Source organism: Primulina eburnea, chromosome 9 (assembly GCF_022965805.1).
Source record: "Primulina eburnea isolate SZY01 chromosome 9, ASM2296580v1, whole genome shotgun sequence".
NCBI lineage: Eukaryota > Viridiplantae > Streptophyta > Magnoliopsida > Lamiales > Gesneriaceae > Primulina > Primulina eburnea.
Window position 1 is genome coordinate 34,906,981 of NC_133109.1, and position 27,674 is coordinate 34,934,654.

At 37.3% G+C, this 27,674-nt stretch overlaps 1 protein-coding gene across 1 annotated transcript; it reads left to right on the top strand.

The window, feature by feature from the left end:
- LOC140842066 (mediator of RNA polymerase II transcription subunit 14-like) lies at positions 1-27,674 on the top strand. Its single transcript, XM_073209885.1, has 8 exons — positions 1-359; positions 5,895-6,974; positions 7,664-7,761; positions 15,346-15,520; positions 16,617-17,496; positions 17,596-18,635; positions 25,025-26,103; positions 26,561-27,674. The coding sequence occupies exons 1-8, from the start codon at positions 150-152 to the stop codon at positions 27,339-27,341; spliced, it is 5,343 nt and encodes a 1,780-aa protein (XP_073065986.1). The 5' UTR covers positions 1-149; the 3' UTR covers positions 27,342-27,674.

The window sequence follows — 27,674 nt, forward strand, 5'->3', positions numbered from 1 at the left end:
TTTTCTTGCTCACGGAAATAGAATAAAAACGGGCAAACTTCACCGAGGTTCCCATTTCACAACCTGGAAAAACCCTAACTGTGTGATCCGATGGGAAAATGATTTGACCAGTTAGTTGAAGTTAATTGAGGTTCATTGAGAAATAAATCATGGCGGAGATAGGGCAAGAGACAGTAAATTTCGCCTCGTTGGTTGGACGCGCTGCCGAGGATTCGTACATGTCGCTGAAGGAATTGGTGGATAAATCTAAATCCTCGGAGCTCTCTGACTCCGAGAAGAAGATAATGATCCTCAAATACATCGTTAAAACACAGCAGCGAATGCTTCGTCTCAATGTCCTCTCCAAGTGGTGCCAACAGGTGGTTCTCACAGTCTCAGTTCTTTATGGGTTTTTTATGCATTCGTGTTGAAGATATGCAATTTTTTTAAAATAAATTTTAACTGAAAGTGGAGTTTTTTTTTTAGTTCTATTTATCAAGTATGGTGGTCAGACATGGTATGCTAAATTTTGGTTCTAGTAGCTAATGGTACATCTTTAGATTCTATATTTAGCTTTTCAGGTTAAGAATTCAAATTCATGAACATATACGATAAGTTCAGACGAAAAAAATAAGGGATGCTTCTGACCCATACCTATGTTACTTAGATTGTTGAGTTTTGAATATTCTTTGGCGTCCGACATCCTTGAAGTTTTTCTTCTGTGGGTGTTAACTTGATTTGTGTTTGCACTTTGGATGTCATTGCTGTAAATCAACTAGCTGTTCACTGTCCCTTTAACCTCTAAGAACAACACTCCGAGAAATGGGCCGTCTTGGTCTTGGGCACTTGTATAATTGAAGAAGGGACGTGCTTTAGAATATAGTGAGTATATGATTAGGAAAATTTGATGACTTGCTCTCATAGTTGTCAATCGCGCGTAGCGCCAAGGTTGCCCTTGGCTATAGCGAATAGCGTAGCGGGAACTATTTGAAATTAAAGCATCACAAGTATATAAATATATAATATATACCATATACTAACATCAATTCAACCGTTCATGCTTAAATAACAAATGTACAAGTTCAAAGCATATAAAACCTCAATTCTAAAACTAGAAAAACATAATATAAAATTCATCTTCATCAAGATTGAGACCATCTTCTTCATTTGAAGTTACGTAACGCTCGACATCATTTTCTTCTTCACTTTGTTCATCAAAGTCGAATTCATCCTCTTCATCTACAAGATTAAGTGTATTAGATGTTTCTATTAACCTTTTCCCTCTAGATTTATACGTGGTCGCCTTCGAGCTTCCTGTAGGGGTAGATGTGGTCGCCTTTGAGGCCCGCGTAGATGTAGCGGTCACCTTCGATGCCCTTTTTGATTTCCTCAATGTATAAAGAGCTTCATCTACTCCAACAACATCTGGTACATCTTACCAAGTCAAATCATCACCATCATGAACAAAGTCAGGCTCTTATCCTCCATTCTCCCTACCAGCCATTCATTGCAATCATCCACTTCACTCAATATGATAGGATCGTTGGTATCACGATTATGGTATCTGCGCCTCAGAGCTCTGTTGTACGTAATGAACACCAAATCATTCAAGCGTTTTTGTTCCAATCTATTCCTTTTCTTGGAATGAACCTGTATTTATTTTTATTAATATATGTTTAACAAACGAGAACGAATTTTTAAAACTTCATAGTAATAGAAAATAAAAATTGTAATATTATAAAGGCTTACACGTTCAAACGCAATCCAATTGCGCTCACAACCAGAGGAGCTACAAGTTAGACTGAGTTTTTTCTGGGCAAGTCTTTGCAACTTTGGTATCGAAGCTCCACATGAGTTAAACCATGCAGCTAGTTAATAATAATAGTTTTATTAATATTTCTCATTCAATTTATTTCAAAAAATAAGGAAAAAATTGTCTTTGAAACATATTTTCATACCTAGTGATACAACTTTTCTCATTTCGTTTGCAACTTCCTTCCCAAAAAAGACCTTCGGCTTGTTTGTATTTTAAGAAGTCTTTATGTATTTTCTCTCTGTCTCAGGATCAAAAAACAACCTACTGATTTCATTGTACAACCCCGTAACTACTTCCTCATCATGTTTTATCTCAGAATTTGAGTAAAGAACTCCACGGCATGCAAGTCTTGATGGAGTTGCAACTTCCACTTATTGTCAGTTATCTCAAAAAATCTTTGTACCTATCTTCATTATTACCAAAGGCTTTTTTTATTTTCTCATTAGCCCTGTCCATTGCCTCGTATATATAACCCATGGCAGGCTTCTTCTCCCCATCCACAAACCGAAGTAGCTCCAATAATGGGCCGCCAACTTTTGTAGCGTAAATGATAGAATTCCAAAACGAAGGCATCAATATAATTTTCTGTGCTTGCTTACCAGTCTGTTCCTTTGCGAATTTGCTTTACTCCAATTTTATGAAGTAAACATCTTTCTCAAATTTTGCTTATGCTGCTGAAAGCTTCTCATAGTCAAGAAAGCAGTGACAAACGAGTTTTAGCTGGCATGATAAGGTCTCTTTGGTCGGTGAACTCTCTCAACATGTTCAACAGCATAGTTCAGTTGTAAATATAACCTTTAACACTGATTGCCCGCTCAAGTGCCTTATTCAAATTTGGCATTTTGAATATTTCGTCAAACATCAAATCCAAACAATGTGCCGCACATGAGGCCCAATACAAGTTTGTATATTTATCCATCTACTTATTTCCTGTAAAGAATAAGAGCATAATAGGTTAGTTAATCAAACTAATTAATCAAAATTAAAAGATGTAACTTAGTATGTTAGATTTCTCACCGGCATAAATATTATTGATGAACTATCGGTGACCACTAGAACAATATTATTCACCCCGACTTTTTGCACAAACTTGTCAAGCCACTCAAACATCTTCTCACCAGTGTGAGAGTAACTAGATGCATCAACCGATTCAATAAACATTCTGCCTTTTGGGGTGTTCACCAAGAAATTGATAAGCGATCTCCCATTTCTATCTCTCCACCCATCAGCCATTAAAGTACAACCCTTCTTCGCCATCTTCTCTCCATTTTGTTTCAAAATCAGCTTTATATGGTTGATCTCTTCCTTTAAAAGAGGTTCTCTCAACTCATAGTAACTAGGTGGTTTCATCCCAGGACCATATTGTCCAATTGCTTCGATCATTGGCTAGAAGCCGTCATATTTGACTGTATTGAATGCGATCCCTGCATCATACATCCACCTTGCAAATTTTTGAACTGCATCATCCCTCAATTTTTTCCGAACTTCATTAAATTGTTAAATTGGGGTGCTTTACCACCTTGATTCTTTGCGTCTAGTTTAAAGAAAGCATTTATAGGACCCAATGGCCGTGATTTTTTGGGCTGTAATATTGATGAGTTGACCAAGGAGGGAATAAATGTCGTCCACTTTCCACGAGAGCGATCCCCATGTGAATCAATGTCATCTCCTTGCTCTTTTATGTCAAAGACATCATCAAAGTGAGTTATGGAATCCATGACAATTTTTTGGGTTAAGTTTTCTTCAAAGTGAACTTTCATTTCTTGCTTAAGTCTTAACACATGCTGAAGCTTTTGAACTAGGTTTTGTATTTTTAAATCCTCCAACAAGATGTTGTTTGAGCCTTGTTATCTCATCCTTTGTAGCTTTTTGGCAAAAGTTCCATAATATTCCATCAGAATTTGGTCTGGTTAACCATCCTCCCATAGTTCCATCCAATATATTTTTTCCTTGTATTTTTTTTGTAGGTTTTCCATCTTTTAAACTCTGAAAAGTAAGAAAAAAATTGAGTTTGTAAGTATTGAAATATCTTAAAATTAAGAAAAGTAAAAACCAAAAATTAAGAATATTTTAACATCTGAAAATTATTACAATGATTTGTTAAAAGGGCACTCGTAATTTTTAAAGAAATTATTGAATTTCAAGAGAGAGATTTCAACATTTTTGTAAGAATATTTATTTGATAATCAAGAATAGTTTGAATCTCATTCAAACAAGGCAAGAAAACATTATGAACAGAAAGAAAACAATACAATTCATCAATCGTGATTCGTACCTGTTCTTACCGAATTTGATCTTAATTTGCTGAAATCATTCAAGTTTAAAGCTGAATTCAAGATTCCTATCTGATTTTTTCTCAGATGCACAATCGATAAGGCAACGAGTTAGGAGCTCTGTAAAACCAGTTTGCAAATGGTTAACACATCATATTAGCTACTTTTGCTGAAAAATCAGAACAAATCATTAGCATTAAAGACTATATAATTAGAAGCTCAGGTTTTTCTTTCATATAAGAAAAAATATGAACTATACAAAAAAGTTTCGTGAAAGGTTTTTCTTCGGAGAAGAATAGTAAAAGATCTACATTATATGTAACGATCAAAGTGAAACTTCTTCAAACAAAGCCAACTCACTAAATAAAGTGTAAGAATAATATAAACTAATAAAATATTCAGTTTACACAAAATACAAAAAACCTAAGCCCATGCCAAAAAAACCAAAATCAGAAGAAAAAAAAGAACAGAGAGCAGAATATTACCAGCGGCGAAGTGAGGTAAGTCTGGCGGCCGACAGCCCGATGTGTGGCGAGCCACTAGCAACGAAAGAGGAGAAGCAGTGGAGAATTGTAGGGTCTACGTAAGGGTTGATTGGGAGAAGTGGAGAAGATTGAATTAGAAGAGGATAAACATCGTTGATTTCATATGTTATTGAGCCTAAACATTGTGCAAAATGGGCCTAAAAATTGTGCGTTATTTAAAAAAAATGTCCTACAACTTTTTTTTCCTATAGCGACGCTATCGCCTCGAATGCTATCCCATTGATAGGGACGATAGCTCTCACTACCTTGAAGTGCAATGCGCGTAGCACCTTGTAGCCACGGGGCTTCGCTTCACGTCGCTACTTGCTCTTATGAATCAAGGTGAAGAATCGCCGTGGTAAAAGTAAAAGAAGTTAGCGAACGGCAGCCAAGTAATAATGGTAACAAAAAACTTTTAGGTTGGTTGACCTTTGAAGAAATTCATGAGCAATTTTGCTTCGCATAAAATATTATATTATAATTATAAAAGGAAAAGATCTTTTTTACTATTAGGAAAAAAATTGGATTCTAAATATGAATATTTTCTTTAATTAGCTTTACGAATGATCAAAGAGCACTTCGAAATTCGAACAAAACTTAGGCGATGATAAATTCCAAGCTCAGGACTACTACGTGGCAAGATATCCTGTTCAAAACAGGTTAGTGCCGAGTGGCTTAAATTAGTGAATATGATTGATGTAAATATATTTAATATTGAATTGATACAGAAATAGATAACTGACACTGATAAAAATAAAATAAAAGAAAATGAGATTAGATTAAACCAGTTGATATTAAAAATTCCTTCTAATTATCAATTTGGAATTAGGAGATGGGGAAATTATATTAATCTTAAAGCAAGGCAATGGGAGTTGTTGAAATGGATAAGTGCCACAATGACATAAGGGATGCCTTTTTGGTCAAAGACAAAAATTGTGGCTATTTTTAGAATTTTATATGTAACACACCAAGGAGACTTTGATGGCTACTCAAGGTGCACTTATATCATATGAAGTACCTGATTTTTCTTGGGATTGTGCTCACTCGGTTCGTAACTTATTCTTTTACTGATATGAAACTTGAGCAATTAAAAATAAAATCTTTAATTAGTGGTGACCACTCTTTACTAGCAGTGCTATATGGTCATCTGATCTTAGGTTCTCCGGACTCTTCTTGTGACACATTCTTGAATTGCCATGGCTTTTTTAAAATGTAAATTTGCTTACCGATCTTTTTTTTTTCGACAGTTCAAAGGTATCTTGAAAAAACTTTTCATGTATTTGTTCCTTTTGTTCAATTCAGATTCCGTTGATACAATATTGTCAACAACTTGCATCAAATCTATCAAGTCATGATACTTGCTTCACTCAAGCTGCTGATTCACTGTTTTTCATGCATGAGGGGCTTCAACAAGCTCGTGCTCCAATTTATGATATACCCTCTTCCACTGAGGTTCTTCTCAGCGGGACTTATCAGCGTTTACCAAAATGTGTAGAAGATATGGGTTCTCAGAGCACATTGAACGAGGATAAGCAAGCTCCAGCATTGAAGAAGCTTGATATGCTTGTCCGATCTAAGTTGTTAGAGATTTCAGTTCCTAAAGAAATTACTAAAGTCAAGGTCTCTGATGGTGTTGCCTTGTTTTGCGTTGATGGTGAATTTGAAGTCCTTGTAACGCTTGGTTATCGGGGGCACTTGTCAATGTGGAGGATTTTACATTTGGAGTTTCTTGTTGGCGAGAGAAGCGGGGTTGTGAAGCTGGAAGAATCACGACGGCATGCCCTCGGAGCTGATTTGGAACGCAGAATGGCTGCAACTGAAAATCCATTCTTGACGTTATATTTGATTCTTCATGAGCTCTGTGTTACTCTTGTTATGGACACTGTTATAAGGCAAGTGCAAGCACTTCGGCAAGGCCGATGGAAAGATGCAATTCGCTTTGAGCTCATATCTGATGGCACTTTTGGACAGGGAGGGAGTGCCACCTCCTCTCAGATTCATTTTGATGGAGAAGCTGATTCGTCTGTTTTACGCACTCCTGGCTTGAAAGTTATATACTGGTTAGATCCTGATAAAAACTCTGGAACATCTGATACCGGAACATGCCCATTCTTCAAAATCGAACCTGGTCCTGATTTGCAGATAAAGTGTCTGCATAGTGTATTTGTGATTGATCCTCTAACTGGCAAGGAGGCAGATTTTTCTCTTGATCAAAGTTGCATTGATGTTGAGATGTTGCTGCTTAGAGCTATTGATTGTAATATATATACTCGTTTGCTTGAGATATTTAAGGAACTAGATAAGGATAACGGGATCAATCAAACTCCAGGGGATGTCCAACTTCAATATCACGTGAATAAAAATCAAATCAACTGTGGAATGGTAATATATTTTTTTCTTCCTTTATTTTTTTACAAGCAAAATATTTTCTGATCAGAATATATCTGTATAATAAGTTGAGTTGTCAATATTTTTTTAATCACTTTTTTGCATGCAAAAAGAGGACTCGTATGTTTGAAATTAATTATGACCGAAGGACCATTATTGTTGAAGTGATAAATTCCTGCCATTTACAGGAACGGAATGAGCTGATGTTTAAACTGTTGAATCTATCTTATCTTAGTGTCACTGGTTTGCCACACATTTATGTGACATATGTGGTCAGTGCATAAGTTTCTCGACAAATCTATTAGTTTTAATATAAGTTCTCTTGTTGCAGCATCGTTTTATAAATATAAGTTCTCTTGTTGCAACATTTAAAATATATTTTCGGCTTTATGTTATGAAGTTTAGTGTCAAGTGATAGCTCATACATGTATTATGTATTTTAAAAATATTGATTTGTGTGTTTTGAACAATAGCCAATTTACTTATTTTCATCTATTAAAGATCATGTGAGTTTCTTCTCGTGTATTTTTGTGTGTGTGTGCTCTATCATGTCGTATTCGGACAGAAAATGTTCATGTATGGTGACTTTCCTGTTTTTCTGTTTGCTGTGTTATTGATTTTGTGTATTTGACATATCTTTATCGTTATGAATACTGGAACATGATTTTATCTTTTGTTGACAGCAAAATAAAGCATCTGATATGCGAATGCATGATGGCCCAGAAGTTCTTCGTGTGCGTGCTTATGGTTCTTCTTATTTCACTCTTGGAATAAATATAAGGTTTTGTATTTCTGCCCTCGAAGTTATATCATTATATGTGAACTTTTCTCTTTTAGAACATTGTTGACCAAACATCTTTGCCATGTGATAATTTCTCTTAGAATTTTAGATGTTAATTTTTTTATGTATTGTAATCTTATGTTGTCCTTTTCGGTGCATTTTTTCCAGTTAATTTATAATTTACTGTGATAGAGATGTAATTTACTGTGATAGAGATTTTCTTGTTGTGTTTGGCTTTGTTTGGAGTTTCATTCAAAGCTTGGTTAGTTATTTTAGAACTAATTATATTAATATATTCATAAGCTATCAATAAATGTGATTAAGTTGGACGTTGTTAAGAATTTGTTAATTGCGGCGGATTCCAATTTTCTTTTAACCTGAAGTTCACCACTTCACCTCCCAATCTGAAGACTTGTATCATTCATTTTTTTGAGTCAATAAAAAACAAATGAATTATATACAATTCTCCTATGTTCTCCACTTCTACATGGTATCTGAGCTGTAGGATTCTGAAGAAACAGGACTGTCAATCCTTTCCTCGGAGGTGCCTCTAAATTTTTATCGTCATCTGCAGTCAGTAAAGTAATCTTTTCAGGTTTAATATTCTGGTTACACCATAGAAAGTTTATTCCAATAAAAAATATCTTGAGTTGATCAGTTCGATTTCGAGCTATTGATCCTTGTCACACCACCACAACTTTGGATTCAGTTCTTACTGCTCTCATGTCTTTTGATGTCTAGTGCTTTTGCACTGCAATATGTTCTATGCCATTATATGAGCTGTTGATTGAATCAATCACTAATGGAGAGTAGTATATTTTCATTGGCTGAACATCATGGAGCCATAATTTGAAGAGCCTTACTGCTGAATAGAGACTTCATCTAGAACAATCAACTTATACATTCCTACCAATTATCCTCTTTCTACAGTTGATAATATGTCATTTGAATGTGAAATTTGGTTTGCAAGTGTGTTGGAGTAATTAAGATGTTTATGGTCTTTATGATTCATATCGGTTTTCATTCCTATTTTCGCTGTTGAGTATGCCCTTTTTGGTCTTAGGAAAGAAGAACGCTGGATGTTTCATTGAATTAATTGAAAATGAAGGAAAATACACTGTACTTTATAGAACTCTAAACAAACTAAATCTCTTAATCCAAGGGATAAATCAGATTCTAGTTATCATAATCCCAAGAATTCAAAGGATTAAAACTCGAGGTTTCCAAATGGAATAAAAAGGTCTTTGGAGACGTGGGTGTGAAATACACGGAGTTGGTAAACAAAATTAAACAATTGGATGATATAGAGGCGGGGGAAATTGGTCGGATTTTCTTAATGACGAAAGAAGGTGGTGAGGTGTGAATTGGAAGTAATATTGTTTAGAAGGTTACATACTTTGGTCACGAGATTAGGCATTGTTTCTGGTTCGGCTGGCTCGAGATATGGTGTGATGGTGTTTGCACCTAAAATTAAATTGAGCCCAATTAATTGCCCAAGCCTAATTATTAAATTAAAAGAGAAAAACAAAATGTCCATCAGTTTGATTAAGTCGGCCAAGCTGGAGAAGAATGTCGAGATCGTGGATCATGGAAGAGTGGGGAAACTGCCTAGAACTTGGAAGAAAAAAAATTCATCGGCAGAACAACAAAATACACAGACATTCAAAGGACAAATCTGCAAAAACTCTGCAAATTTCAATATTCATATTTTATGTTTTCCTAGAATTTTTTTAGGATTTTTTTTCCAGCATCTTCATTGTAGTTTCTTTCATCAAGTTTATTAGAATTTGGTGAATTCCTACTGTTTTTTAATTCAGAATTATGTTGGGATTTATTTCATCATTTTTCCATTTTTTTTTATAAGAAACGATATTTTATTAATAATATGATCCGAAATAAGTACATCAGTGGACTGGTCAACTTTCAACAGTTACATAATTTCAATATTGTAACAGTGATATACATAAGCTCAATCTCGCAAAATATCTAAGATCGAGACGTTCTTAAAGTCATCATGAATGCCGATCCACATATCAACTTGATCTTGATTTTATCCCAGCACTGTTCTCTAGTGTCTTCCTTATCTCAAAAAATTCTTTGATTTCTTTTCAACCATACTGTCCAGCATGTGCCTTGAACCACCACTTGCCAAAAAATTCTTCCCCTCGTACCAGTTAGTTGTTATAGGTCCATAGCGATTAAATCCTTCGTTGACTTAGGCATCACCCGAACCAGTCCCAGCTCTTGCAAAGCTCTAGTCCACAATCCGATCGTGAATGGGCAATGGATGAACATATGATCCTGAGTTTCCATTTCATTTCTGCACAACACACACCAATTTGGGCACATAGCAATTGAGGGCCACTTTTTTTGCATCATCTCCGAGGTCGGCAGCTTACCCTGAGTTGCCGTCCACGAGAATACCTGAATCTTTTTTGGAATCGGAACCTTCCAAATAACATGGAAAAGAGGAAATACGGGGGAGCGACTGAGGGGGAAAAAGACTCAAAGAAAGATTTGACTGAGAAAATACCAGAAGAATCCCCACTCCACACACGATAATCATCTACCCCTTCAATCAACATAGTCCTCTCTAACACACATAATAACTCAGACAATTGAAAAAGCTCGTCATCTCTCACAGCCCTTCCAAAATGAAAATCCCATGATTGAGAAGACGTGGAATTGTTAAATTGAACAAAGTGTGATATAGGCAAATTGTGAACCGCTGATAACTGAAATAATGCCGGGAAAAGTTCTTTAAAAAAAAAAAAATCCCCCCACCACCTATCTTCCCAAAATCTAGTTTTGTTACCTCCTCTGACCTTAATCGAAACAAGCTGCTGAAAAATCGGGTATAGTCGGGAAATAAACTTCCATGGGCACTGAATGTCACGTTTCTTGCTAAACCCGCATCCCACCCATGTTCTTGTAACCCATATTTACTTACAATGATCTTCTTCCACAACGTCCCATTTTCCTCATAAAATCTCCACCACCACTTCCCCAACATAGCCTTGTTTCTCAAAATAATATTCCCAACACCCAATCTGCCTTGTTTCTTAGGTTTGCACACATGTTCCCACGCAACCAAGTGACTATGCACATCTCCATCCGCTCCGTCCCAAGGAATTTTTCTCCATCACTTCGGTTATACCTTTAGGCACCCTAAAAAGAGACAAGTAATATATCGGGATTGTATTTAAAATCGATGTTATCAAGGTTAATCTTCCCTCTCTTGACAAAAAAGCTTTTTTCCAACTTGCCAATTTTTTCGACATCTTACACACAATGGGGTCCCAGAACGAAGCTTGTAACGGATTTCCTCCTAAAGACACTCCCAAATACTTAGTAGGCCACATTTCCTTACCACATCTAATTTGTTGTGCTAACAGTTTAACTTCTTCTTGTTCACAGTGGATACCCAACAAAACACTTTTTTCCCAATTGAGTTTTAATCCAGACATTTCGCAAAAAGATCTCACAACTTGCACCAGAAATCTGATATGATCCTCATTCCTCACAAATAAAAGTGTATCGTCCGCAAACAGAATGTGAGATATCTCTATCCGGCCAATTCATCCCAGAAGTTATTTCTCACTCTCGGTTTACATGGACCATAGACCGCCATAAACCACCAATCTTTGTTGTCATCTATTTGAATCTGAACTGAAACCGAAAATTCCCCAATCAAGTTGTCCTTAACCGAAATCACTCTTGGATCCCACATAATCAAAATTCCCTCTGACCGACCAGCTGCAGGTGCACTAACCCACTCTGCTAACCGTGATTTCCATGCACTTGCAATAAAACTCATATCCACCACCTCTTTTTGATTTCCTGCAACACAACTAAATATGTCCTTTCTTTGGCAAGGACGGCACATATCAATCCCCTACGCGTAGCTGAACCTCCACCCCGAATGTTCCATGAAAAAACTTTCATCGATTCACTTTAGCCATCCTTAAAATCTATCTGTACCAAAACTTATCCCTCTCTACCATCCTTCATGTCTTCTTTACCATTCGAGAATGCCATTTTCTCTACACCCATCTTAACTAAACACTCATTTTCAGCTGCCCACTCATCCTTCAGCATCTCCAGGCCCACACTTCCCTTTTCTGCTTCCGTCCCATATTGAGCCTAAAAGTTGTTCCCCGACATACCCGACTTCTCAACCACCGGTTTACTCCCCACCCCACCCCTATTCTCTACCCCTCCCACGAACCCCACAGTTTAGACCGACAAAGGAAGAAAATAGAAAGAAGATTGATCAAGATAAGAAGGATTGGTACATTGCAAACCTCACTCGGAGATAATTCAAAAATGTCCCCCAAATCTTCGAGTTCCAGTGATTTCTGTATCGATTCGTCTGAAGTTAGTGAAATATGACTCTCAACTTCACTGGATTCGCAACCTTCGACTGAAAGATCGTTCATTACCTTTTTTTTAGTTGGTCCTCCCATTTTCCGTCATCACCATCTAGTGTCTCTATGCCTTCCTCGATGAATGTATTTTTGGAGCTTCTCCCTCTCTCGAATAAACTGATTCATTATGTGCCTTCAAATGTTTCCTACGATTAAAAAACTCGAACTTTCTTTCTTTGAGCTTTGCTCCTCCTCTGGATTTGGATGACGTGCCCCTGTGGTCGGTAGATTGTTTTTAGGGCATGTTAGTTTAGTTGATTAAAACTAACGATCGAATTTAAAATTCATAGTTCAAAGTTAGATTATATTATTTTTCATTCAAGTTGGTGCTTTTAGCACATGACACGCCCGTAACATCCATATTTTGTGCAAACATATGGAATCCCAGTTTTTGCGATTCTACATTGGACTTCTCCCCTTGAAGCGAAGAATTGTGGTAAAAGGTATAATTTTCGAAGAATGTGGCATCCATGGATGTGTACAACTTCTTTAAGGGAGGGGAATAACATTTATAATCTTTCTGGTTTTGAGATTACCCAAGGAAGATGCATTTGACTACACGGGACTCAAATTTGTTGCGGTTATGGGAATATCCGCATCCAAACACTTGAGTGGGATATCATGAACTAGCTGTGAGTTGGGGAAACATTTAAGGAAAGTTTGGATAAGGATCTGGAAATTTAGGACTTGTGAGGGAGTTCAATTGATGAGATAAGTGGTTGTGAGAATGACATCCCCCAATGGCACTTAGGAACTTTTTTTGTGCACAAGGACCGGGCAACTTCCAAGAGATGACGGTTTTCCTTGCACCTTTTTGTTGGGGTGTATCAACACACCAACTTTAGTGAATAATCCCTTGGGATTGCAGGGTTACTCTCAAAACTAAATTGAAATAATCATGTGCTCTATCTGTTAGTAAAATCTTAATTTTGGTATGGAATGGAGTTTGAATCATGGTGTGGAATTGTTTGAAAATATGGGAAGCTTCTGATTTATCTTGCATTAGAAAAGCCCAAGATAGACGCGTGTGATAATCGACAAAAAATATGAACCAACGTGTTTCATCAATATTTGTCACATTGGAGGGGCCCCAAATATCACTATGTTTTGATGGTTTGTAATGTTGTGGCGTGAAAGTGAAACATGAAGCTTGTGCATCCTTATTATTGAACAAAATGGAATTAATTTGCCAAGGGAAAAGATTCGGATGCCTTAGACGATAGTGCCATAACAAAATATCACTATCCTTGTTTGAATTCAAGGTCGAAATAGAATAAAAAATTATAGGTGTGGAAAGATTATTCCTCAAGTTTCTCTTGGGAACATTCATCTTCAGGAGATGTAATCCGGCACAAAGTTCAGCACTGTCAATCATCTTTCCCGATGCAAATTTCTGGAAAACACAAGAATCAACAAGGAATTTGGTCGTTCATTCGAGGTTGCGTTTGAGTTTATTCATTGATAAGAGATTACAATTAAGATCTGACACAAATAAAACAGATTGTAGAGAAATATCCTAGTTAATTGAACTGAACCATAACCAGCCATTTGTTGAGCATATACCATTTGCAATGCGTACTATATGTGAATCCTTACAAGGACTGAAATGGGTGACAAATTCCAAATTTCCAACCATGTGGTCCGAGGCACCAGAGTAAAAAATCCAACTGTTTGATAATTCATGCCATGTAATTGAGGCAAACGAAGAATTACCTCGATTTACCACATTACCAACAAGTGAAGAGGTTGGTGCTAAATTAGTTTGGTTGAACAGTTTCTGGAGTATGTCAAGCTGCTCTTTAGTGAAAGGTTGGGGATCAAGGGATGATTTTTGGTTACAGCAGCATTTGCTCTCCTTTCTCGAGCGGATTCCCATCACGGGTTTTCCATGGATTTTCCAACAAGTGTCCAGTGTGTGCTTAGGCTTTCGGCATTTTGTACACCATGAACGTCCTTGCTTGAATTTCCTGTTTTCGTTAAAGGGCTGTGAAGACTGTACAGTATCAGAGTTATCAACATGCGGAAACGATGGCTTATGGGCAGAAGGGCTGATGTGTTCACGTAGGAAATAGGTGGCGGAGATCCCGACATTACTTTCCTACGGCTTTTTTCATGGCGGACCACCGAGAACACTGCAGGTCCCCAAGGTTCGACCACGCACGCCATCTACCGTGCTATGAAGACCCAATAAAAATTTAAAAACTCAATTGCCCGATAACGTTTTTCATCGTTTGTGCATTTCCACTGGTAGACTTCAAACAGATCGAGTTGCTACTAGTGTCGAGTAAGGGTGGTGAAGTAAGCCGTGACATTGGAATCCCCTCGTCGAAAATCTTGGAGGTTGCTTTCAATTCCGAATAGCTCTAAAGTGTTGTCTTTGGAAGAATAAGTGTCACGAGCAGCATCACATATCTCCCTCGCTGCATGATATAAGAGGAAATTTTCACCGATTTCTGTCGTCATTGAGTTGATAATTGATTAACCCCGACATAATCATATTATTCTCAGAGTTCCACGCCTTAAAAATCGGATCGGTTGATTCAAGACACGTCGTTGTGCCAGAGATGAAGACCTCTTTCCCTTTTCCTCGAATGAACATGAGGATGGATTGTGACCATTGTAGGAAGTTTTTCTCCGTTTAATTTGTGGTTTGTTATTGGAATGGAAGAGGTTTCAGCCCCTGCTGGTGCGATGGGTACCGCCGAAGATGTAGCCTCAGAATTGGAAGAAGTGGACGGTGAATCCATGTCGTGTTTGGTCATGGAGTTTCTCCCGTCTATGATACCATGTAGTTTTAGGAAAGAAGAATTATTGAGAATGCTGAATGTTTCATTGAATTAATTGAAAATGAAGGAAAATACACTGTACTATATAGAACTCTACTCAAAATAAATCTCTTAACTAAGGGATAAATTAGATACCACTTATCCTAATCCTAAGAATTCAAATACAAACAAATATCGATTTCCTATCTAATCTTAAATTAATTGATAATTATTAAATATTTATTATTCAGCACCCTTATCAGTGTTGTTTCCCTAGGTGATGTTGTAAACATCCTTAGAAGGACTACTAATTTATTCAATCTGATTGATACGGTTTTGGTGGTGTTTCCCTTTATAAAAAAAAGGCTCATGTTCAACCCTTTTGCTTGCAGAAATGGTCGCATTCTTCTTCACTCATCAAAAAATATTATATCACCAAAGGCTTTAATAGAGTGTGAAGAAGCATTGAACCAGGGAAGTATGACTGCAGCAAAAACTTTTATAAACTTGAGAAGCAGTAGTATATTACACTTATTTGCATGCATCGGCAGGTTTTTGGGCCTTGAGGTATTTATTAAACTTTCCTTTTTAAAAATCTTTTCCTTTTCTACATTAGCCATGCAATATGGAACTTCAAATCACTTGTCAGGAAGTTGCCAAACTTCTCCATCTCTACTGTGACTGGATATGTATTCCCTTTATTTTTTAAAGGACCTGTTGTCTCGTGACTACTCCTTTGTTATGTACCACATACCTCTGATTCTGGAGGTTGTCATTTTTTCACAGTTGTCTTACTTCATTGTTTCCTCTTATTGATGGCTAATGTACTGGATTCATCATTTACACACTATCTATTATGCTTTAAGACATATTTATCAAAGGCTGCAATTTTGGTCGTCTACGCGCTAGGTGAAACCAGATGTGGCCCATGTGCCTAGGAGAACCCTTGGGCGTAGTCCTTGTGAAAGGCGTGCATAGGCACATCCCTTTGACAAAGGCATATTTTGCGCCTTATGTGCATATTGAGCTCTTCATGGAGTCCATACTGGTTGCTTCTGAATTCTGGTTCAAAAGAGCTGCCCATACTGAATTAGCCCAATCGCCCCAAGTCCACTATTCTTTAAATGTTAATTTCATAACCCTAAAGTGAGCTGACATTCTTTTCTTCTTTGCAACAATAAAATTCCAATTTCTTTGTAAGATCAAAGAGTCTTCTCACCTTCACCAACTTCATGCCCCTAGTTCTTTGCATGCGATTATGTCCACATTGGTATCAGCCTGAACACTTAATCCCCATTTCAAAATCACTAAAAATCCTCCTACATTATTTTTTAATACTCTGCAAAATATAATTTTATTATTATTCAACATTTTAGTAGAACTTCATATATGTATATTGTAAAAATCATTTATTGTGCGCCTTAGTTTGATAAGGAGCACGTCTCGTCTTCCATGAGAGCTCGGGACACCTGTGCGCCTTTTAGCACCTTGGGCCTTACATAACCATTGTTTTAGATATATCATGCTGCAAAATGAAAGGAGAAGCAATCACATATATATCCCTTTCACTGTTTGGTATTTTAGAATGTCAGGAATGTGTTTTGGAGAGTTTATTAATAGATTTTGTAATATGGCTAATTAGCATGTTGATTCCTTCTTGTAGGTATTTGAACATGGTTTTAATTCTGTGAAATTGCCTAGCAGTATATTGGATGGTTCAAATTCATTATTCATGGGATTCCCAGAATGTGGTAGCTCTTACTTCTTGTTAATGCAACTTGACAAGGAATTCAAACCTTGTCTCAAGTTAATAGAAGCGCAGTTGGATTCTACTGGGAAAACTGAGGTATTTGATGACATGAACGATGTTACTCGTGTTAAAAGTTTGGATGTCTGCCAGATGAACATGTGTTTTGATGATCTCAATTTGAGCCTCATTGAGAATGATGTTAATGTCAATGGTATTGCTGAACATGGTCTTCTTTCCGATTCTACGTTGGAAGGCTCCATGCTTAGGTCCAATCATCCGATAACTTTCTCCTCTATTGTTGATGAGGTTTTTGAGCTTGAAAAAGGGTCAAATGGACAAGGCTCTTATTCGACATTTGGTCTACCTCCATCATCCCATTTGTTATCGGGTAATAAAAACCCCCACGGTATTAAAGCTGCAATATCCTCCCCTGATTGGGAAGGAGCATCAATTGCACAAACCAGTGCTACCAATTTTAAGAACTCTATGCAGTCTGGTTCAATAAATTTAATGAGTACAAATTTGGGAAGAAGCCAGGTTGTGAAGAAATTACCAGTCTCGAAGTCTGATCAGGATTTGCCTGCTCTCAGGTCTCCACACTCTTGTGGCTTGGGTGGTTTTCCCCTGGATGAGGACCAGGTGACTGTCTCTGGACACCGGTCAGCTCGCATTTTATCTCCACCTCGGCACTCTGTCCATTCAGTTTCTGTATCAAGTTTCAAATCTAATGAGCACAGAGTTTCTGAAAACTTTTTAGTTTCTGGATCCAACTCATGGGTTGCTTCTCCAGTATGTAAGATTCTTACTTTGTTTTACATTTTTCTTCTTTTGGTTAACTCAGTGATATGATTGAATTTTACATCACGTTATATAAATGCTTCTTATTTCTCAGCTCCAATTGTGGAGTCCGATGTTCTTGCAAACTCAAATCAGCAAACCGTTCCTCGACATGAGAAAACACGTAGAAAGCGTACTATATCAGCTATGATGCAATCCTTACCCTCACTTCAGTATCTTGAAGGGTCTAACAAGAGAAGGAAAACCATCGGGCTATCTCATCCCCAGTTGCCTCGAAGACAGCCTCTCATATCATGTGTCCATCCCTGTAAAACTGAAGGATACAGTTTTGCAAATCTTATAGCGGAAGCACATAAAGGCAATGCATCCCCTAGTGTTTATGTATCAATTCTCCTTTATATAGTCAGGCATTGCTCACTATGTATAAAACATGCGCGATTGACCAGTCAGATGGATGCTTTGGACGTCCCCTATGTTGAAGAAGTGGGTCTGAGGAGCGCATCCTCAAACTTAGGTTTGGGGAGCGCATCCTCAAACTTATGGTTTCGCCTGCCATTTGCCAGAGGTGACACTTGGCAATGCATATGCTTGCGGCTAGGTAAACCTGGAAGCTTGTATTGGGATGTCAAAATTATTGACCCACACTTTAAAAATTTGTGGGAGCTTCAACGAGGCAGTAATAATACTACATGGGGTTATGGCGTTCGAATTGCTAATACATCTGATGTGGATTCTCACATTCGTTATGATTCAGAAGGTGTAGTGTTGAGTTACAATTCTGTAGAGCCTGATAGTGTTAAGAAGTTGGTTGCTGATATACAAAGGCTATCAAATGCTAAAAAATTTTCCCTTGGAATGCGAAAATTACTGGGTGCAAGGACTGATGAGAAATTTGATGAGAGCATTACAAGCATAGAAGGCAAAGCTTCTTCTGGAATGAAAATTTTAATGGAGGGTTCTGACAAGTTTTCAGACATGACAAGAAGAGCATTTAGGATTGAAGCTGTTGGACCAATGAGTTTGTGGTTTAGTTTTGGATCTGGTGTCCTTGCTCGATTTGTTGTGGAATGGGAGTCTAACAAAGAAGGCTGCACGATGCATGTATCTCCTGATCAACATTGGCCTCATACTAAGGTTTGTTTCTATTTTGTTTGGATGGCATGTAATTTTACTTTTACCAGCTGTCTTTCTTTTTCCTCTGTAATGCCTGTATATTTCAATGTTTTCGTATACTGCCAGAATTAACTGTTACCAGATTTGAGGGTCCTACTGGCTGTAAAATAAGCACAAGGTAGTGCAATTGTTGGTCTTTCACTGTCTTTTTGTTTTCTCGGACTCTAAAGATGGAGACTCAATGGAAATTACACACTTAAGTCAATGATGAAGTAATGGAACTAAATAGGAGTAAGAAAAGTAAATGACAGCAGTGTTGTTGAGAGTTCTTTTTTAAGTCGAGACTTTTCAAAGGCTGTACTGTGGTGATATTGGATCTTTGTTTTCAAACGTGTCTTTCAGACACACGCTCTGTGTTGTTGACTAAGTAATACGTGGAAATAAAATTTCAACTGGTATTAATTTTAAATTGTTTGGGTTGATCTTTATTATAACCTTCAATTTTGAAGGTTTCTTAGAGGGTATTTGAAGCTCTGCCAAACAGTTTATAAGCTGTATTTTAGAAAAAGTTGGGTTTTCATAAGAGCTTATTTTAATACCCCACAAAGACCAAAATATCCCTAAAAATTTTAGATTATCCCAGACATAACCTCCTCAAATTATGTTAGTAAAAAATTCTCTCACTGGTAGAACAAAGTAAACCTCCATCTCTGCACCTCTGCCTCTGTATCACTTCCGTCGTCTCCTTCCTTCTATTATTTCTTTCTTTGAAATCGTCTCTTTGTATTCTCTGTTGTGACCTTCTTTTATGATAACAAAGCAAATTATTTTCGGAAGGTTTGAGCATTTGTTGACTTCTGCTCTCTGTGTTTTTTAATCATAATTGTTATTTAAGATTATGACTTGTCACTTATTAATGTATTGAATAGATATAATTACGACAATTACTTAATATTATATAACTATATTAGTTACTCTAGTAAAATAATTCATAACAAATAGTTTTTAATAGTTATAACAAAGTAAAGGTAATATAAATTGTTCATTTCAAAAAAATATTTGATATTTATATTAATATTTTAAAACTTTACGTGGATAAAAAATGCTTCAAATGTTAAAAATAACTAACTTTTTTATTATCATGTTATGCATATTTTTGGTAATTATGATATTTAAAAGATCTTAAAATACCACACATGTTACCATCTTTAAGTTGTTTAAAATAAATTTGTCACTTATTTTTAAAATAAGACTCCACAACTTATAAACTCTTAAAACCACTTAAAGATATTGAGCTTATAATCTCTTTAATATAAGTTTAGCCAAACATCTTTTTGGTGTTTTCATGATGGATGGGAGAAGAGATTTTTCGGAAGCTATTATGATGTTTTGTTATTTGAAAGTGTGTTTGATTTAGTTTTTTTAATTAAAGGCCATGTTTAGTTTGCAAATAATAGTCTATCGGTTCCATTTTTTTTTTTTTTGGGAATGATTCAATTTTGTATAAATGATAAATGTTGATTGTGAAAGCTAACAAGACAAAGAGTGTTAGGATCGGTGAGGAGCTTTAAGCAAGGGGAGGATGTTCTTATTTTCTTCTTCGATAAGTAGACGACCTCCTTGGTGTTAATAGTGGAGGTATGATCTCGACCTTCAAAGATCAGTAGACGACCTCCTTGGTGTTATAGTGGAGGTCTGATCTCGACCTTCGAAGATCAGTAGCCAATTAATATATAATAAGGGAGGCTACCGCCACCCCGTGAACAATTATAGCAGTAACAATAAAAACCAACTAATTGTTTCTGGAAGTTTGAAGTATAAAAACCTTTTACGTCTCTCTTTTTTCTGTTTCCAAAAGTATTCACTAAAAGACTTTGGTATTTACAGTTTTTGTAAACAACCACTTCAGTAGGATTTAACACTGCCTACTGAAACTCTTAGTAACAGTTATTTCACAAATAAAACAAGCCACTGAACATAAAGACTCTTTTTGTCGGTTAGAATGACTTACTCAAAATATGATAATAATATTTTTTTTTTTTTGTAAACTAAAATTTTATTAGAATAAGAAAACAAAGTACAAAAAAGTGGAACAGAAATCCGCAAACAAACCTCAAAGAAAGAAAACTACTACACTTTCGTCAAGAGCTTAGAAACTTCCAATCCCCCACTACTTCAGAGATAAAAAGGTTTTTAAACTCTGGCTACTTTGTCAGCCAACTCGTGACTCTGAATTTAATCTTCTCTCAGACCTCATCCCTAGACTTGGCTAGATATGTGAAAATTCTTTTGTTCCGCTCCAATCAAATTGACCAAAACAATGAACTACCAAATACTAGAAACTCCTAGTTCTCCTCCCGGTAAGTAAACCTGGCTCCAAAAGAAACATGTCATGCGCCTTTCTTGGGAAGATCCATTCGTAACCCAATTCCTACAATTCTTTTATCCAAAAATGATATAACAATAATGAGTTAAGTTGGATGTGGGCGGTGCGAACTTCATGGTTTGGGTGGGGGATTCTTCAGGGTCTTTCTATGTTAAATTGTTCTATGAATCTTTCTTCCCAATCAATAACTTTCTTCTTTTCCCTTGCTTTCAATCTATTTGGAAAATACCGATCCAACATAAAGTTCAAGTATTCTTGTGGACTGTGGCTTTGGAAAAATTGCCGACTAGTGATATGTTCAAAATAGATGGCCTCATTGTGCACTCTGTCAGAATTGGTGTGTCTTTTACCGGGATGAAGAGGAGACTCAAGATCGTATGCTTCTGCACCATTCCTTCTCGGGTTGTATCTCGTCTAAAGCTCTAATGAATTGGGTTTCGTGTGGGTTGCTCCACGATCAGCGCGTGCTATGTTTGTTTTAAATACTGATTGTGATCTTGGCAAGAGAGGAATACATTTTGGAATTTGGATCCATTGTATCTTTTGGTCCATCTGGTTGGAGCGAAATAGAAGGATATTCGACAATATAGCAGAGTCAATTGACGAATGTTGGGAAAATATCAGATTTAGGGCTGCAATTTGAACTAGTAAGCATTCAGATTTTAAGCATTTTTCAAGATAATCGCAAAAGTGTTGGCTACAAGGATGAAAAAAGTTTTGTCACATACATTGTCCGAATCTCAAAATGCATTTATTGAGGGGAAACAAATTTTGGATTGTTGTTTGATTGCTAATGAGTTGGTGGAAGAAGGGAAGAAGAAAACAAAAGGGTTGGGTATTGAAAATTGATTTCGAAAAAGCGTATGACAATGTAGAATGGATTTGTTAGACTTCGTGTTAGGGAGAAAGGGATTCGGAGAGATGGAGAGGATGGATAAAAGGATGTGTATCTAATGTCTCGTTTTCCGTCATGATAAATGGTAGACCGAGAGAGAAATTTAAAGCTAATAGAGAGCTTAGACAGTGAGATCTTTTATCACCATTTTTGTTCAATATGGTGGTCGACGTTTTGGGAAGTTTGATTGATAAAGCAAAAGATGAGAATTTAATCCATGGGTTTGAAGTGGGCCGAGAAAAGGTGGAAGTATCACATATCCAGTTTGCGGATGACACACTGTTTTTCGTTCAAAGATTCAAATATTCTCGTGGACGGCAATCCTTGGCAAATTACCTACATCCGAGATGATGCAAAAGAGATGGCCTAATTGTGCTCTTTCTCTCAGTTGGTGCGTGTTGTGTCGTAATGATTTGGAAACACCAGATCATATGCTCATTCATTGTAAGCTTGCTAATGAATTGTGCTGTAGGGCTTTGAAAGAAATGAGATTGGTTTGGGTCATACCCAAAACAACACAAGATTTGTTTATTACGGATCTTGGACAATGGCTAGGCAAAAGAGGAAGAATCTTTTGGAGGGTGGTGATCCAAGGCACTTGTTGGGGTATCTGGTTAGAGAGAAATAGAAGAATCTTTGAAGATTTGGAAGACAACGCGGAAGAATGTTGGGAAAAAATCATGATCAAGATAGCAAAGTGGATTGGAAATATTAAAGAGTTTCTGAGTTTATCGATACTTGATCTTTTGATAGACCGGACTTATGTTTATTGTTAATTTCATGATTTCTCTCTCTTGGTAGTGGACCACTAGTCCACTTGATGTAAAAGAAACACTTTTTTTTAATAATATTATCAAGTTTCTTATCTAAAAAAAAAGGTTGAAGATGAGGAGATAGCCCACAGGGTTGGTTGTCTAGGGATCAATGGCCAATTACATACTTTGGAGTTCCTTTAGGGGGTAATCCTATAAAAGTGTCTTTTTGGGAACCTATCCTAATCATGATTAATAGAAAATTGGCAACTTAGAAAAAGGCATTTTTGTCCAAAGGGGGGAGAGTAACATTGATTGTCGCGGTATTGAATGCATTGCCTATATACTTTTTGTCACTTTTCAGGGTACCAAAAGGAGTAGCGGGGAAGATGGAGAAGATAATGAGAGATTTTTTGTGGGATGGAAATGAGGGTGAATCACATTGTCATATGGTTGGGTGGGAACAAGTTTGTAGACCGAAAGAGAGAGGTGGCTTAGGTATCGGTAATATTTGTTTGAGTAACAAAGCGCTTTTGGGAAAATGGTGGTGGAGGTTTAACGTTGAAAATGAGCCGTTGTGGAAAAGAATAATAAAGAGTAAATATGGGTTACAAGAAAACGGTTGAGATGCAGGATTGGCTAAGAATGAGACGTTTAGATGCTCGTGGAAGTTCATCTCTAGATCTTATCCAACTTATCACCGACTACTGAGATTAGTGGTTAGAGGGGGTACAAAAATCAGGTTTTGGGAGGACATTTGGTGGGGGGATTTAGCTTTCCGGGATTTGTTCCCTTATTTATTTCGTTTCTGCTCGGAATTTGCCTATATCTTATTTTGCTGCATTCGATATTGTGTCACATTATTATTCTTGGGATTTACATTTCCGATGAGGAGGTCGTTCAGTTGTCTTCGTTGTTAGGCATTTTGGATAGGGTTAGTTTGGTGGAAGGGGTCGATGATTTACGAGTGTGGGAAGGGGATCCGTCTGGGAGGTTCACGGTTAAGTTTTTTTTCCCTTCATTCTTCTCCGCGAATAATTGTGTCCAACATTTCGAATTTTACCATGTCATTTGGAAAACTCCTATTCCATCAAAGATTCAAATATTCTCGTGGACGGCAAGTCTTGGCAAATTACCTACATCTGAGATGATGCAAAAGAGATTGCCTAATTGTGCTCTTTCTCCCAGTTGGTGCGTGTTGTGTCGTAATGATTTGGAAACACAAGATCATATGCTCATCCATTGTAAGCTTGCTAATGAATTGTGGTCTAGGGCTTTGGAAGAAATGAGATTGGTTTGGGTCATACCGAAAACAACTCAAGATTTGTTTATTACGGATCTTGGACAATGGCTTGGCAAAAGAGGAAAAATCTTTTGGAGGGTGGTGATCCATGGCATTTGTTGGGGCATCTGGTTAGAGAGAAATAGAATAATCTTTGAAGATTTGGAAGACATCGCAGAAGAATGTTGAGAAAAAATCAAGATCAAGATCGTAAACTGGATTGGAAATACTAAAGAGTTTCAGAGTTTATCGATACTTGATCTTTTAAGAGATTGGACTTATGTTTATTGCTAATTTCATGATTTCATCTTTCTTGGTAGTGGACCACTAGTCCACTTCTTGTAAAAGAAACACTCTTTTTTTTAATAATATTATCAAGTTTCTTATAAAAAAAAAGATTTTAAGCATTTTTCGATTTCAGATTTGGTTAGGGATTTGAATTTTATTTGCTGATGATGTGATCAGAGTGTCTTTTATCTTTTACGTACTTGTGGATATCTTGTCCGTTTTTTTGTAAACTTTATCCTAATTTATCCTAATCAAATATCGTTTTTTATAGAAAAAAAAGGAATGAATCTGAATGTGTTCACATGAAAGAAAATGTAATGGATGATTTAAAGATGAGAAGATACAAGGGCTAATGGAAAGGGAATGAATATGAATTTATGAACATAAAGAAAAGAGTGCTCGATGTTATTTCATAAAAGAAGAATTTTTTTTACTATGTGCATACTTGGACAAAAGACAGATTGAGTGCTTAATGTTCTTATCTGGTGTGCCTTGTAATAGAAACTAGAGAAGAAGAAATATTCTTGAGGGCATTTTTGCAATTGCTAGCATTTTTGTCTCTGTGAATATAATTAGCCGTTATTCAGAGCTTTGTGGGGTCCGCATGTGATATTGGAACTGATGTAAATGTTTCTTTAAATATAACCCATTTGCTCAGATGCTAAGTTAACGAAACTTTTGAGGCTTTCTGAAATGCTTGATCATTTTGTTCGCTCTGTCATATTTAATCCATGTCAACATATCTAATATATCAGTTTGTTTGGCCTTAATTTATGTACAATGTCAATTAACTTTATTTTTCCACAGTTTCTAGAAGATTTTGTAAATGGTGGGGAAGTTGCCTCTCTTTTGGATTGCATTCGGCTCACTGCTGGACCATTAAATGCTCTTGCTGCTGCTACGAGGCCTGCACGAGCTGCTCCAGTTTCTGGGGTGCCCACTGTTTCACCATCTACTTCTTCAAAGCAAAGTGGTTATGCGCCTTCTCAGGGTCTGCATATCAGTTCTAACATAAATACAAATCAATCTTCACCTGGGCTTGGGAGTAATCCTGGTGTACCCACACCATCAGGTCCTGTTGGCACTCAAAACAGCCATGCTGCTGCCATGTTGGCTGCTGCTGCAGCAGCTGCTGCTGGGAGAGGTGGTCCTGGCATTGTTCCTAGTTCGCTTTTACCTATTGATGTTTCCGTTGTTCTGCGAGGCCCATACTGGATCAGGATCATATATCGTAAAAAAATTTCAGTTGATATGCGGTGTTTTGCAGGAGATCAGGTCTGGTTGCAGCCAGCTACACCTCCAAAAGTTGGCCAACCTGTTGGAGGATCACTTCCATGTCCCCAGTTTCGACCTTTTATCATGGAGCATGTTGCTCAGGAACTGAATGGTATAGATTCTAATTTCCCTGGTGCTCAACAGGCACTTGGGATTTTAAATTCAAAAAATCCGCATCCCATTTCTGGTCCGCAGCTTCCAGCTTCCCCTGCAAACAGGACCAATCTCACAAATACTGCTACAATTTCTCGAACAGGAAACGCAATAGCTGCTCTGAACCGCATTGGAAACGCTATTCCGGGACAATCAAATTTATCTGTGGTTAACCCTTTACGCAGGACACCTGGTTCTGGTGTACCTGCTCATGTTAGAGGAGAGCTGAATACTGCAATAATTGGACTTGGTGATGATGGAGGCTATGGTGGTGGATGGGTTCCACTTGTGGCACTTAAAAAAGTTCTTAGGGGTATTCTCAAGTATCTTGGAGTCCTGTGGCTGTTTGCACAGTTACCAGACCTTCTGAAAGAGATCCTCGGGTCAATTTTGAAGGATAATGAAGGTGCATTGTTGAATTTGGACCAGGAACAACCAGCCCTACGCTTCTTTGTTGGGTAAGATGACAAGTTATATATTGTGTCTTTCCAACTGTACATACTACACTTGAACTGTAAAAATTTCTTTCATGTCAAATGCAATCAGATGCTTCTTGTTTTGGGAGCATATTTTTGAATAAAATGCTCAAAACTTCATTCTGTTGAAAATACATTTTACAGCATCTGATGTTGCTGGTAGTTGACACATTCACCTATTTCTTTTAGCTCTTGCGAGTAATCCAAGTATTTTCATTGCCATAGGTAACCCAAGGTTTGATCTTAAACGATATGTTTTAAGGGTTTATCTCTGTGCTACCTATGTATTTATTTGTCAGATAATGACACCCACTCAACGCACAAAAGTTAACAGAGAAGAAAAAGTTACCTGAAGCATTATAAATTTTATTCTCAGTGTTAGTTAAATAAAATTTTGAATTCTTGAAGAGGTTTCTGGTTTAATAAAATATTTTTGCAGAGGTTATGTGTTTGCCGTCAGTGTCCACAGAGTTCAACTCCTCCTCCAAGTCATCAGTGTCAAACGGTTTCATCATTCTCAACAACAGCAGCCGAACTCTGTCACTGTGCAAGAGGAATTAACTCAATCTGAAATAGGGGAGATATGCGACTACTTTAGTCGTCGTGTTGCATCGGAGCCATATGATGCTTCTCGGGTAGCTTCATTCATTACTCTTTTGACTCTACCAATATCAGTTTTGAGAGAATTTCTGAAACTCATTGCATGGAAGAAAGGATTGGCTCAAGGGCAAGGAGCTGATGTATCCCCTGCTCAAAAATCTCGAATCGAGTTGTGTCTCGAGAATCATATGGGACTTAATAGGGACATGAACTCTGCAAATTCATCTTTACCCAAAAGCAATATTATTTATGATAGGGCGCATAACTCTGTCGATTTTGCTTTGACAGTGGTTCTTGATCATGCCCACATACCTCACATAAATGCTGCAGGTGGTGCTGCTTGGTTGCCCTACTGTGTTTCTGTGATATTGAGATATTCTTTCGGTGAGAATCCTTCTGTAACTTTTCTTGGCATGGAGGGAAGCCATGGTGGCCGTGCATGCTGGTTGCAGGTCGATGAATGGGATAAATGTCGACAGAGAATATCCAGAACCGTGGAATCGATTGGGTCTTCCTCAGGGGATAGTAATCAGGGAAGATTGAGAGTGGTTGCTGATGGTGTACAGAAAGCACTGAATCTATGCCTTCAAGGACTAAGAGACGGCCTTGGAATGTCGTGATTTGTGAACTTAAAAGCCTGTACTGCTTATTGTTGACAAAGGTGATCTTAAATTTTGGACTCACAGATACGGACATGGGTTATTGGTGGATAGCAGATGCGGTGTATTGAGCTTGCTAGCATAGGTGTAGTTATATCCCCCCCCCCCCCCCCCCCCACCCGCCTTTTGTACAGTTCATAAATTTTTCCGTTGATGATGCACTTCCTGAAGATGCAGGTTTTCATTTGTTTACGTACGATACCTCATCAAGGGTAAAATGTGATTCAAAGGTGGACAAGTTTGACAGTGTCCTGATTTATTTTTTGGTAGTCAATTCATTGTAATTAAATTTGA